General features: G+C 39.3%; 1 protein-coding gene across 3 annotated transcripts in view; it reads right to left on the bottom strand.

The window, feature by feature from the left end:
- Positions 1-397: 397 nt before the first annotated feature.
- The window catches only part of LOC124552503, an 84,905-nt gene continuing 71,914 nt past the window's right edge, over positions 398-13,388 (bottom strand). For all 3 annotated transcript variants that reach the window (XM_047126787.1, XM_047126789.1, XM_047126788.1), the window contains 3 exons: positions 5,713-5,878; positions 5,335-5,500; positions 398-711 (listed from right to left, as the gene is read on the bottom strand). In XM_047126787.1, the coding sequence (XP_046982743.1) occupies positions 585-711; positions 5,335-5,500; positions 5,713-5,878 (459 nt within the window). In that variant the 3' untranslated portion in view covers positions 398-584. The remainder of the gene's footprint in view (positions 712-5,334; positions 5,501-5,712; positions 5,879-13,388) is intronic.

The raw sequence follows: 13,388 nt of genomic DNA, 5'->3' as shown, positions 1-13,388 counted from the left end.
TACTACATTTTGCAGTTTTGCAGTTCATGCAGTTAAAATGTCACATCAGGCATGATGTTTAAATTGATTACTACTTTGCTGCTGACTCTATTACCAACACATTTAGCAGACAGTATTCACATTTGCTGCTGAATGTACCACAGAGGGAAGGGAGAGGGCAGAAAAGGACAGGGTGGAGGCGACAGATGGACGGAGAGGGGTGGGAGCATAATGGGTCGGTTGTGTGTGTGTGTGTGTGTGTGTGTGTGTGTGTGTGTGTGTGTGTGTGTGTGTGTGTGTGTGTGGGGGGGGGGGGGGGGGGGGGGTTGCATACACAGGCAATGCCACATACTCAGATACTTACATATATGAAATCACAGTTGTGCATCGGTGTATTGCAAAGACCATTACTATGTAGTAGTATATGAAGAAAGTAGTTCATTTTAATTTACATATTGCACAGATAAATGTATAAAAAGCTATAACTCAACCAGGTTCTTGCAAGTTAACAGAGCAACATAACTTCATATTGTTTTAATACTTAACAAAAGTTATCTATAAATAAATTTGTAAATCCTAATTTTCAAATATGATTTCCCCACAACTTATTCCTTCATTTGCTTTCTTTCCAAGAAAGCTGTTACACGATCCCAGTGTGCTGTATGCTGCAATATGTTCTTTCCATTTACAACCATATCTTCTGGAACACCTGTCTCAAATGGTTGTTGCCACCTAAAAATAGAAATAAAGTGCTTTTTGTGTTGATTACCCACAGCAACAAACAGTGGATGTAAGTGATACAATCAGCAAAGAACTACAAGCACAGATTCACAGGACATCACTGGCAGAAAGAGACTTATGACACTGATATCCAGCTACACATGTAACAATAAGGACAAATAAGATTAGGCATTAACTCACATGTACATGAATTTTTTATTGGATAGTCAGTTCACTAGAAAGGGAATCACATATTAAATAAACTGATAACATTCATCTACTTTTTCAAACAGACAGTCAGTAGATTAACATGTCCATTAAGTCTAAACACTATCTAATTCCTATAATGAAGAACAAGTACAAATACATAACCACTTAAGATGGATACACATTCATGTTCGGTGAGGAAAATCAACCAAATTTCACAGTAATCAACTACAGTGGAGTCACGCGAGGAGATCGCTGACAGTGACAACTGACTTGGTGCACCTGCTTTCCGCATGTACACAGTACCTCCGTGTTGTCAGTGCTCTACAGACGATTATGCTCCGATCACAATTACTCAATAGTTGACGTCTGTCACTTGCTGCTACAGTTTTGCCACATCGGTTGCCGGCTACCGCTCTGATACAGGCGGCACAGAAACACAGCGGGCTCGCTTCTCGAGTGCTGTTATTGCGTAACGTAGGGCAATGTCTGAAGCGGTTGGCACGAGATAAGACAGCAATAGGAGATGATCTGTCCACAGCTGATTTTAAGTGACACACGACTTAATTGCACCAGAAGGATCATTGTACAGCCCTGAATTTAAACTTGTGTCCTAAACTAAACAAAACCCAGTGATTTGCAATGTAGCCAACAAAGTGGCAGTCAACAATCTACAGCAGAAGTAAAGTCACAATCACTTTTTTCACGGCTATTAGAGTTAACCTCTACAAGCAAACTCTAAGACCGAAAAACTCCAGTTTCAGTGCTAAAAGCAAATTGTAAGTTCTCTCTCTGACTGATTATCTGAAACCATCCTCTCACTGCCTACACCAGCTGCCGTATTACCAACTGATGAGCAGTCCTGTTTGGCACTCAGTTGCAGGTTATAGACAGCACAAGCAGATTTCAATGAAAAGCGAATGATAGGAAGAAAAACAAGTGCAAATAGATTAAGTGCAGTCTTCAAAAATTCTGCTTCATGCAATGTCACGTGAAGCTTGTCTAACATAAGCTCGTCTCTAGGATTATAAAAACTGTATACGTAACGCTGAATTGCGCCTTGTGTATCAGGTATACTGAAATACAAAATAAGAGGGTCAGACTCAGGATTTGGGATCTGAAAACATCATCAGGAAAGAAAGCCAGACAAGCACTTGGAAGTGAACCAATTGCTGTTGCAGTTTGGCAACAGTGAATGTGTGTGACACTGAGCACTCCGATTTCAGGAAAGCAGATACAAAGCCAGAAGTGTCAACTAACACATAATTTTAATCATACTATAGTTTCCACCAGTAGTTCCCATGGAAAGCTGGCAACAGTCCTCCCAGCAATCATCTGTTGCCAGCCACTCAATGCCTGTTGTGTGTGGTGAGTAGCACTATCTCCTTTCATATTGTCCATGTTCCATCCTGGGTTTTCTATCCTTTGAAAATTTGCTCTGACTGAGCTATTTTACACAGATGAATTTGTATCCTGCATCAAACTGTAAGGAATCTGGCTATTACTTATACATCTTTATCCAAATGATTTGAAGGTTTCTCTCTAAATTACAATCTGTCTATCATACATATAAAACGCAATGTCGTGAATGACTCATCACACCCAAACCAAACTGCCAAAGACAGGATCTTTAAATCTGGAGAGACTGTTGATCTTATACTGAAGGCATTGTTTAGGAAGGGATTTTTGAAATCCCACGCATAATAGAAGGAAAGCTTTTTGAAAATATTAGCTATTAAGTCGATTTCGAAGATAGCTCTAAAGAACTCCTGAAGTTTCTTTGAAGCTACAGCTATGAAAATTGGTATTTGTCTTCTTGGTTATAGACATTTTTTTTAACAAAATCTGTGTTACAGTGTTTTTGGAAATTACAATGCTAATGTGGCGAAACAGAGAATGAGATTTTTTTACACAAATATTTCATTATGAACATATTTTAAAGCTAAATCTCAAAACTGCAATTTGGCTTCTCAGTTAGAAATAAAAAAAAATAGCTGTTACACTGTTTTTGGAAATTCAACCCCTTAGGGGATGAAACGAGAGATAAAAGTGTGTAAGAAAATATTTTCTTGTATTAAAAAAACATTTTAAAGTTAAAAATCTGAAAATTGGTATTTCACTTATCAGTTACATATAAGAAATGTGTTTTAGGGATGAACGTTTATATGTAAATGTCTCCACAAGAATGCAAAAGGCATGATTAATGCCCATCTTTGACTCCAGCTAAAAGAATCACTTTTTGGTAAGAAGTACATTTGGGAAAGACCATGCTTCTATGGCCTTAATTAGCATGAAAAGTTTAGAAGTTAGTGCAATTTGTGAACAACATAAAAATTCAGTTTTAAAAAATCTGTGCAGAGCACACAGCCTGAGTGAGTGAAGCGGCAGATGCTAAGCTGGTAATGAATAAAACTAACTTTTACATGTAAATTATCTTTCCTGCAGAAGTTCGAATGGGTTAGACTTCTGAATAACTTAATCATGGGACTTTAAATTTAGATGCTTCATTACCAATATGAAAAAAATGGCAAAAAAAATTTTATCCTCCGAGTTTTTCCTAAATACCCAGGTTTTTCTCAACCCTGTAGAAGATGTCACCAGCAAGGAGCTGGAAAGAAAGGAAGAAAGAAAGAAAAAAGAGAGAGAGAGAGAGAGAGAGAGAGAGAGAGAGAGAGTGAGAGAGTTATGGAATCATTAGGTTAAATGGTAACCTAACAGGAAGCAAACCTTACAAGATGGTTAAAAACCACTGAGAACAAACACGTGGGCCAGGACTGTTTTTTAATATTAATCACATTATAAGGCTGCTGCACAACCATGCCACAATAGTTTGGAATAAATTTAGTAGAATGACAATATCAATTGGGAATTCTATCTGCTGTAGAGAAGGAATGCAAAGTTTGTAAATGTCTCGGAAAGCACTAGCACATGTTCACGCAAGTAGGACCATCTAACCAGAGCTTCATAAAAGATGCCTGTGAAACATGTCCTGTTACCTTTAGTTGCTACTTGCTGAGAATTTCCTCACTCATTGACAGCATTTGGGAGATTCAAATGCATTATTAGCAAGTTTCTTCTTCTGAGTGTATTGTACCAGAGTTCTTGAGAATTTTATTTTCTTACAAATAAGTGTACATATTGTGAGTCAGAATAGCAAAATATGAATAGAATGTGCTGTATATCAGACAAATATTTGGAATATGGGTTCAGGGTGAAAGTGAGGTAAGTTAGTGCATCCAGACCATACCTGAATAGCAACAGAGAACTATAAACAGTGCAGATCCAGGTAAGGGTACACGTAATTCCAACAGAGCAATATACCTGTATGGTAATAGCTTGCTACCTATGCCACTTTTCCTGAGACTATTTTAACAAATGATACTGGAAATAATGTGTTTTGGACATATCTTTAATGTGGGATACCAATCTGCACATTTCATTATACAAAAGCACAAGTACAAAAAAAAAAAAAAAAAAAAAAAAAAAAAAAAAAAAAAAAAAAAAAAATAAGGCACATTATCTTCGCATATATTTCAATTCAAATTCGGCACAGTTTGCTTCTGTCAGCCAAACACAGTACAGGACATGTGATAAAAAGTAACACCACTATTTTATCACATATATAGATTGAATACATGCAATGAGCGTTAAATGTGTAATTCAGGATCAAAAACTGCAAAACCTTTAAGATTGCAACAGAGTTAACATACACTGCAAAAGATCTCTTTGAAACATTTTCCGCACAGTCTACTGCAATAAAGTGTTGAGAAATGTGCTACCTGTAGATCTCATCTTGCAGTTAGGTCTTTGTATCAGTAGTTAGGAAAGCAGACACAGTCTAACCCATTTAGGGAGCCCTGAACCAAAATTACAAATGGTAAACGTCCCAAACCTTCCCTGGTGTGGCAACCGTAAGCAGCATCGGAGCTCTACTGGGCGGTTTACTGATCATGTGTGTGTTCTCTTCCTGTAGTCTTGGAAACTGTCATATTATACATTGGTTATAGAATACAAGTCATGTTGTAAGAATATATTCCAATCACAAGTAAATGAGATGAACAGTGAGAGCACACAAGATGCCACATATACCTCTCATAGAAATGAAAACAACAAACTGGTGAACAAAGGAATTCGAATCAAAACTTCCAAAACAAAACGCAAGAGTAATAACGTGTGATACTTGTGTAGAACAAATAGGATGTACGTACTCCTGGAGGTCCCTTCCTCACAGCTTGCTGTTTCAAACTGACATTACACCATGACACTGCAATAAATACTTCTAAATATGTATGTTACAGTTTTTGTATTCTGTAGCATAGCAGCCAGTCAGTCCACGAAGATATGAATTTTGTTATTTCAATTATTTAAATCAAGATTATACACTGGACATCAATTGAAATATAGAAACATACATTTGCTGGAACTTACCATACAGCAATGAGGTCTCTTAATGATTGAACCAGTTGATCATTATTAGACAGTAAAGCATCCATATGTTCATTCCACTCACAGGTATTTGAGAATTTGTTGGAACTTTCAGATTCACGTGTTTCATCCGAGTGCATGCCAATGAGATGCTCTAAACGAGGATCGTCTGAAAATTATTTTTGTTTCATAAGCCACATCAAAGTTTTATCATCCTAATGATTTTACAGGTGTCACTTTGTTCTATTTTATTAAAAATGCAGCATTTTGCAGAAATTAATTCAGCCAGACCATCGTGAACACAGTTCTTACAAAGTTCTGGCACATAAATTGAAAGACCAATCATTATTTGCAATGTTTTTCCAAGTTACCATTTCTTACCTGCAAGGGTAGACATTTCAGGTAAACTTAGTGTCACATGTCTTGCCATCCTCTTTTGCGCCACAAGATCCAGTATATAGAACAAGTCATTATATGCTATACCAAAGTCCAATGACTCTTGTAAAGTAGAATCTCTGTTCATCAGTGATACCATGGTTTCATGCAACTGCAATCAAAGAAAGATTGGAGGCACAGTTTGGATATTGCAGTTCTGTCATTAACACCTCAAATAATAATAATAATAATAATAATAATAATAATAATAATAATAATAATAATAGCTCCTGTACACAAAAAAAATTTTAAAAAATGGCAGCCTCGATTCTAAGAGAGATGGAATCATTTATTACAGAAAATCTATTTCATTCACTATAGGACCCTCTTCAGTGCAAATATTAGTTTTAAAATTTGTGCAATAAAAGCACATATTATAACTTCAACATGACCTCAACACACAAACATAGCAGCCAGTGAACAAATATTTCTTCTGTTTCTGGTCACGTTGAATGAGGATGATGACGACTGGTTTGTGGGCTGCTTAACCGCACGATCATCAGTGCCCGTACAGTGTCCCAATCTTTACACAGTCAAATTTTAGCCACGGTCACAAATAATGATGATGATGAAATGATGGCGCAACACAAACACCCAGTCCCTGGGCAGATAAAATGCCCGACCCAGCCGGGAATCGAACCCGGGACTCTGTGATCCAGAGGCAGCAACGCTAGCCACTAGACCACGAGCTGCGGACGGCCATGTTGAAGTTGTTAGTATGTGCTTTAATTACACGAGTCTTCAATACTTATTTTTGTACTGAAAATGGCCATGCAGTGACTGAAATCAATTTGCTGTAATAAATGATTTCAAATCTCTTACAACTGAGGCTGCCATTTTTCTTGTTTACAGTACTAATACCGTGGTAGTTGAGAACATGGTTCCCAGAGGAATCCAACCTCAATAAAATAATTTACACCTACAGAAACGAACTTACAAAAATGAATCTTAAAGGGGAAAAAAAACATTTTCTCAGCTTCCGGAATGCGTTCGACACAATTTCATACCTTTGACAACAAAACAGGAGCATATGGAATATTGGACAAGCTGAGTGATTGGACTGAAGATTTTCTAGGTAACAGAAAACAACATGTCATTTTCAATAGGGAGAAACCTACAGATGTACAATAAATAAATGTCCAAATGTTGAAAGTACCTTGAAGATTTTCATGGAAAATACTGTTGTGTACAGAGATGTTGCAACACTAGGAAATTTAATCTAAATCCAACACAATCTGCAAATGATCAATGCTTGGTGCAGGGATTGGCAGGTGACCCTCAACGTAAAACAAATTTAATGGATTGCAAATAAATAGGCAGGAAGACCCACTGCTATGTGGCTGAACAACTGCAGAACACTCACTGGATGCAATCACTCCCATAAAACATCTAGGAATGTATGTATGGAGCACTTTAAAGTAGAATGAACACATGAAACTTATTGCTGAGGCTGACACCAAACAGACTCACTGGAAGATCCTGAGGAGGTGGAGGCGACCCACAATGCAGGCAGCTTACAAAACCCTTGTTCAACCAATACTTTGTGAACCTCATCAGGCTGGTTTCTGTATCAGATAGGAAAGACACAAGAACAAGAGCATACAAAGCAGAACAGCACATTTCGTTAAAGGTTCATTTAGTAAGAGAGTGAAGATGATGCTCAGCCAATCCCAGAGCGACGCTGCAAGAGAAGCATTCTGCACCACTGTGCACTTTACTGTCAAAGCTTCCAAGAGCATACATTCCTAGAATATATATATGAAGATAGTAATTGTACTCGAGAGAACAGATACCATTGATGACTGTGCAGCTTCTCTAGAATGAATGATAATTGAAACCTTCAGCTGCCTACAGGTGTTGTTGGTATACCTCGATGGGGACAGCTGGAAATGTGTGCCCCGACCGGGACTCGAACCCGGGATCTCCTGCTTACGTGGCAGACACACATTTTCAGCTGTCCCCATCGAGGTATATCAACAACACCTGTCGGCAGATAAGGGTTTCAATTAATTATCATTTATTCTAGAGAAGCTGCACGGTGATCAATGGTATCTGTTCTTTCGAGAACAATTACTATCTTCATATATATAGTTACAGGCTACCCAGCCATTGACCTTCGTCTGTGCGAATGCGCACAGGTTGCCTGAACTCTTATGGGAACCGACAACTTCGTGTGCGAGACTAATGAGCGAAAGGGCAAATATCTATTAGTACATTACGTATATAGACGGTGGACAGTTGGGAATGTGGGTCTCACGGGAAGCGTGCAAGGGATAAGTCCCTGCAGTCGCACTATTCGTCTGTACCCTCGGTGGCTCAGACAGATAGAGCGTCTGCCAAGTAAGCAGGAGATCCTGGGTTCAAGTCCCGGTCGGGGAACACATTTTCAGCTGTCCCCATCGACATATATCAACAACACCTGTCGGGAGCTGAGGGTTTCAATTCATTATGATTCCTAGAAGAGTTACTAGTATATTGCTTCCTACAACATATACAGAGTGTACATATAGTCCGGGAACACTTTCAATTATTTATTGCACAAGAACCAAACATTGGACAGATATTATACATGTCATTTTGAAGAGAAACCCTGAAAGTTTTTTTTTCCATGTATGCCGCCACAGCGTAGTTTGGTAAGTTGCTGATAATCAGTGCTAGTCACAAATGTAGCGTGTTCAGGTGCAGAGCAAGCTTTCTGTGTGTTGGAATTCGAGAAAAACAAGTGTGCTACAGCTGTTCAACGATTGTTTAGAACCAAGTATGGCAAGAAGCCACCAACAAGGAAGGCCATTTACCACTGGCACAACAAATTTGTTACGACGGGTTGCTTGTGCCCGACAGAGAGGCAGATGTCCCAGTGTGAGTGAAGTGAATGTGGAGCATGTATGAGAGACATCTGTAAAGAGTCCAAAGGAATCTGTCAATCATGCATCCCGTGAACTCTAAATCGCTCCTGTGACAGTGTGGAAAGTCCTGTGACAGAAGCTGTCTATGAAACCATTCAAATTGGAGCTAGTCCAGAAGCTCAATGACGACAAAGACAAGTTTTGTTTACAGTTGCAACAATTGAATGAGGATGGGGATGGCATTGTTGATCACTTAATTTTTAGCGATGAAGCCACTTTTCACACTAATGGGAAAAAGTGAACAGGCATAATTGTTGAATATGGGGTTCAAAGCATCCACATGAATGCATTGAATTTGAGCGTGATTCCCAAAGGTAAATGTTCTTTGTGCTGTGTCGCATCAAAAACTGTACAGGCCACATTGTTCTTTGCCGAGAGCACTGTCACTGGATATTCCTACTTGGACATGTTGGGGCAATGGCTGATGCCTCAAATGCAATCAGACTCTCCGTTCATCTTTCAGCAGGATGGAGCTCCACCCCGTTTTCATCGTGAAGTTAGTTGGTACCTGAACACGGAGCTGCTGCATCGATAGATCGTCCTTGCTACAAAAGGGGACAGCTGTTTCGTGAAAGGGCCTTCCCGATCACCAGATCTCACTCCGTGTGACTTTTTACTGTGGGGACACATTAAAGATCTAGTGTATGTACTGCCTCCACCACGTGATTTAGCAGAGCTCTGGGAGAGAATACGGGAAGCGACTGCCGCAGTCGATAATTGAAAGTATTCTTGGACTTTATGTACACCCTGTATTTCGCGAAAAGACCATGGAGGTAAAATTAGAGAGACCCCTGACCTCACATGAAAGCTTATCAGCAATCTTTCTTCCCACGAATCATTTGCGAATGGAATGGGGAAGAGGGTGGGGTTGAGACATGATACATAACGTACCATCCACCCACACCTGACTTTGCTTTGTGAGTATAGATGTAGATGTAGGGAATGGTGATAACCAGCTGACTGCACTTACTTCCATGATCTCGTACATTACTGAAATAATTTCAACACAATTTAACCATTGTATCATAACGTAAGCGCATAATCCCTCCTCCATTCTAATATTTTTATTGAACAAATTTTTGCATGTCTTCATGTAGCTTAGTCTACCAACAACAAGTAAGGCACTCCATCCTTTCTTTGGTGTATGAGGGTGGTTTGAAAAGTTCTCGGAATCACCACAAGAGGTCAGCACCAGCACAATGAGTGTTTCATGTGATATTCATTGGACTGTTGTCTGTAAACAGGTGTCATGCTCTTGGAAGAGAGCTGTGGCTGTGAAGTGGATCTGTTGTTCCCACGTAGTGATTTGCAAAGATGGGAGAAAAAAAAAAAATAAAATAAAATAAAAAATGAAAGTTCAAGATTCGAGCAGTGATTAAGTACTTTGTAAAGAAATGTATGAAAGCAAAGGACATTCATGCCGATTTCCAGAATACACTGGGGGACAATGCTCCTTCATATACAACTGTTGCCAAGTGGGTAAACGAATTTACATTTGGTCGAGAGATCTTAGATGATTAGCACAGTGGCCGGCCAAGACGTGTCACTACTCCAGAAATCATTGCATAAGTGCACAAAATGGGTGTGGAGGTTCGCCCACTGAAAGTGCGTGAAATTGCTCACACTTGCCAGATATCATCTGAAAAGGTATATCGCATTTAAACTGAAGAATTAGAAATGAAAAAATTATCTGCAAGATGGGTGCTGCGACTCTTGACATGTGCCCCCACACGTGCTGGCGGCATGACAAAATTACACGCACTAAGATATAAATTGTTGTCACACCTACTTTATTAACCTGATATGGCTCTGACAGACTTCCATCTCTTCCCAAAACTAACAATTTTTCTTGGTGGACGCAGATTCACTTCAAATGAAGAATTGATAGCTGGAATTAACAATTATTTTGCAAGTCTGGAGGAAACTCATTTTCGAGATGGGATCAAGGCACTGTAACATTGTTGGACCAAGTGCATTAGTCTACAAGGAGACTACATTGAAAAATGAAAAAAGTTTCAGTGATGTAAGTACTTTTTTTCTATTCCATTCTGAAAACTTTTCAAACCATCCTCATATCTTAATTAAATTTCCAGCTTCTGATAAAATGCCAAGGTGTTCCTTCCACTTAGTGACACCTGCAACACTTTCTAAAATCTAACAATATTATGGAAAGGGCAGCTGCTTCTCATCATATAGCACAGGTGCCGAGTTGCAGAAAGGCACAAGAAAAAAACTGCCAGAAAAATCAGCTTTCAGCCAACAAGATATTTATCAAAAATATGCTCCCCCTCCCTCTTCTCCACACACAAATACAACCTATGTTTGTGCCTATCTGCAACTCAGCATCTCCGGTATATGGTGAGAAGCAACTATCCTTTTCATAATACTGTTGCATTCCAACCTGGATTTTCCATTGCTTGACCTTCTACAATCTCTTCTTCATTAAGCACTAACCTCCATACTATTAGGTTGCTGCGTAAGTTCATAGCATTTGTGCCTAAGCTTATTAAACACAACAGATACACATAACAAGGATTTAGTCATCACTGACATATTCTTCTTCAATATTTACAACAGTCTGCCAATGCCAGGGTAACTTTTCAATTCAACTGTAGGAATCATGTGGCTATCAGGTGAAGAACTAGTCGAGCCATGCTCAGACGGCGTTTTCATCTGGAAAGGGAGTACCTTGAAGGCTGTTTGATAGAGCAGAGAATGTGGAAATCTGAGGTCACAAGATCAGGTGAATAAGGTGGGTGCAGAGTGACTTTCCAACCCAGCTCCAGTACTACTTTTCAGTCCTGCAGAATGCAGGAGGACATTACTGTGGAGTAGCATCACATCACGCTATCTTCCTGGTCATTGTTCTTGGATTGCATTTGCCAGACATTTCAGTTGTTGACAGTAAATGAAAGCAGTAATGATTACACCTTGTTGTTGTTGTTGTTGTGGTCTTCAGTCCTGAGACTGGTTTGATGCAGCTCTCCATGCTACTCGATTACACCTTAGGGAAGCAATTTGTAGTACACCATACCGTCATTGTTCTACCAGATGCATAACATTATCTTTTGTGGATGCATGCACATCTTGTACAGTGAGTAGATGCTGTGTTTTCCTTAAGTTAGCATAAAGACATCATTTCTCAACAACAACAACAACAACAACAACAACAACACAAGATACAAATGGTCGGTGTTGTTCATGAGCTAATTGATGACGCAAGCGGAGATGCATATATGGCCACCCACTCATTTTTGTGATTTTGGCTTGGGCCATGTGCTACCCAAACATCTAATTTTTTTACCCTTCCCCACTGCATGCACATATCTTCTTGTTGTCTTCAGTCCTGAGACTGGTCTTACGCAGCTCTCCATTCTACTCTATCCTGTGCAAGCTTCATCATCTCCCAGTACCCACTGCAACCTACATCCTTCTGAATCTGTTTAGTGTATTCATCTCTTGGTCTCCCTCTACTATTTTTACCACCCATGCTGCCTTCCAATACTAAATTGCCTTGATGCCTCAGAACATGTCCTACCAAGTGATCCCTTCTTCTAGTCAAGTTGTGCCACAAACTCCTCTTCTCCCCAATCCTATTCAATACCTTCTCATTAGTTATGTGATCTACCCATCTAATCTTCAGCATTCTTCTGTAGCACCACATTTCGAAAGCTGCTATTCTATTCTTGTCCGAACCATTTATCATCCATGTTTCACTTCCATACATAGCCACATTCCATACAAATACTTTCAGAAACGACTTCCTGATACTTGAAATCTATACTTGATGTTAACAAATTTCTCTTCTTCAGGAACGCTTTCCTTACCATTGCCAGTCTACATTTTATATCCTCTCTACTTCGACCATCATCAGTTATTTTGCTCCCCAAATAGCAAACCTCCTTTACTACTTTAAGTGTCTCATTTCCTAATCTAATTCCCTCAGCATCATCCGACTTAATTCGACTACATTCCATTATCCTCGTTTTGCTTTTGTTGATGTTCATCTTATATCCTCCTTTCAAGACACTGTCCATTCCGTTCAACTGCTCTTCCTAGTCTGTTGCTGTGTCTGTCAGAATTACAATGTCATCGGCAACCCTCAAAGTTTTTATTTCTTCTCCATGGATTTTAATTCCTACTCTGAATTTTTCTTTTGTTTCCTTTATTGCTTGCTCAATATACGGATTGAATAACATTGGGGATAGGCTACAACCCTGTCTCACTCCCTTCCCAACCACTGCTTCCCTTCGATGCCCCTCTACTCTTATAACTGCCATCTGGTTTCTGTACAAATTGTAAATAGCCTTTCGCTCCCTGTATTTTACCCCTGCCACCTTCAGAATTTGAAAGAGAGTATTCCAGTCAACATTGTCAAAAGCTTTCTCTAAGTCTACAAATGCTAGGTACATGGGTTTGCCTTTTCTTAATCTAGCTTCTAAGATAAGTCATAGGGGTCAGTATTGCCTCACGTGTTCCATTACTTCTTCGGAATCCAAACTGATCTTCCTTTTCCTACTGTAGAATTCCAGTCACCCATGACTATTAAATTTTCGTCTACAGTCACTACCTGAATAACTTCTTTTATCTCATCATACATTTCATCAATTTCTTCATCATCTGCAGAGCTAGTTGGCATATAAACTTGTACTACTGTAGTAGGCATGGGCTTCGTGTCTATCTTGGCCACAATAATGTGTTCACTATGCTGTTGGA

The sequence above is a fragment of the Schistocerca americana genome, chromosome 10 (genome assembly GCF_021461395.2).
Source record: "Schistocerca americana isolate TAMUIC-IGC-003095 chromosome 10, iqSchAmer2.1, whole genome shotgun sequence".
Taxonomy (NCBI): domain Eukaryota; kingdom Metazoa; phylum Arthropoda; class Insecta; order Orthoptera; family Acrididae; genus Schistocerca; species Schistocerca americana.
Note: the sequence above shows the minus strand (reverse complement) of the source record. Positions and strands in the feature narration are given on the sequence as shown.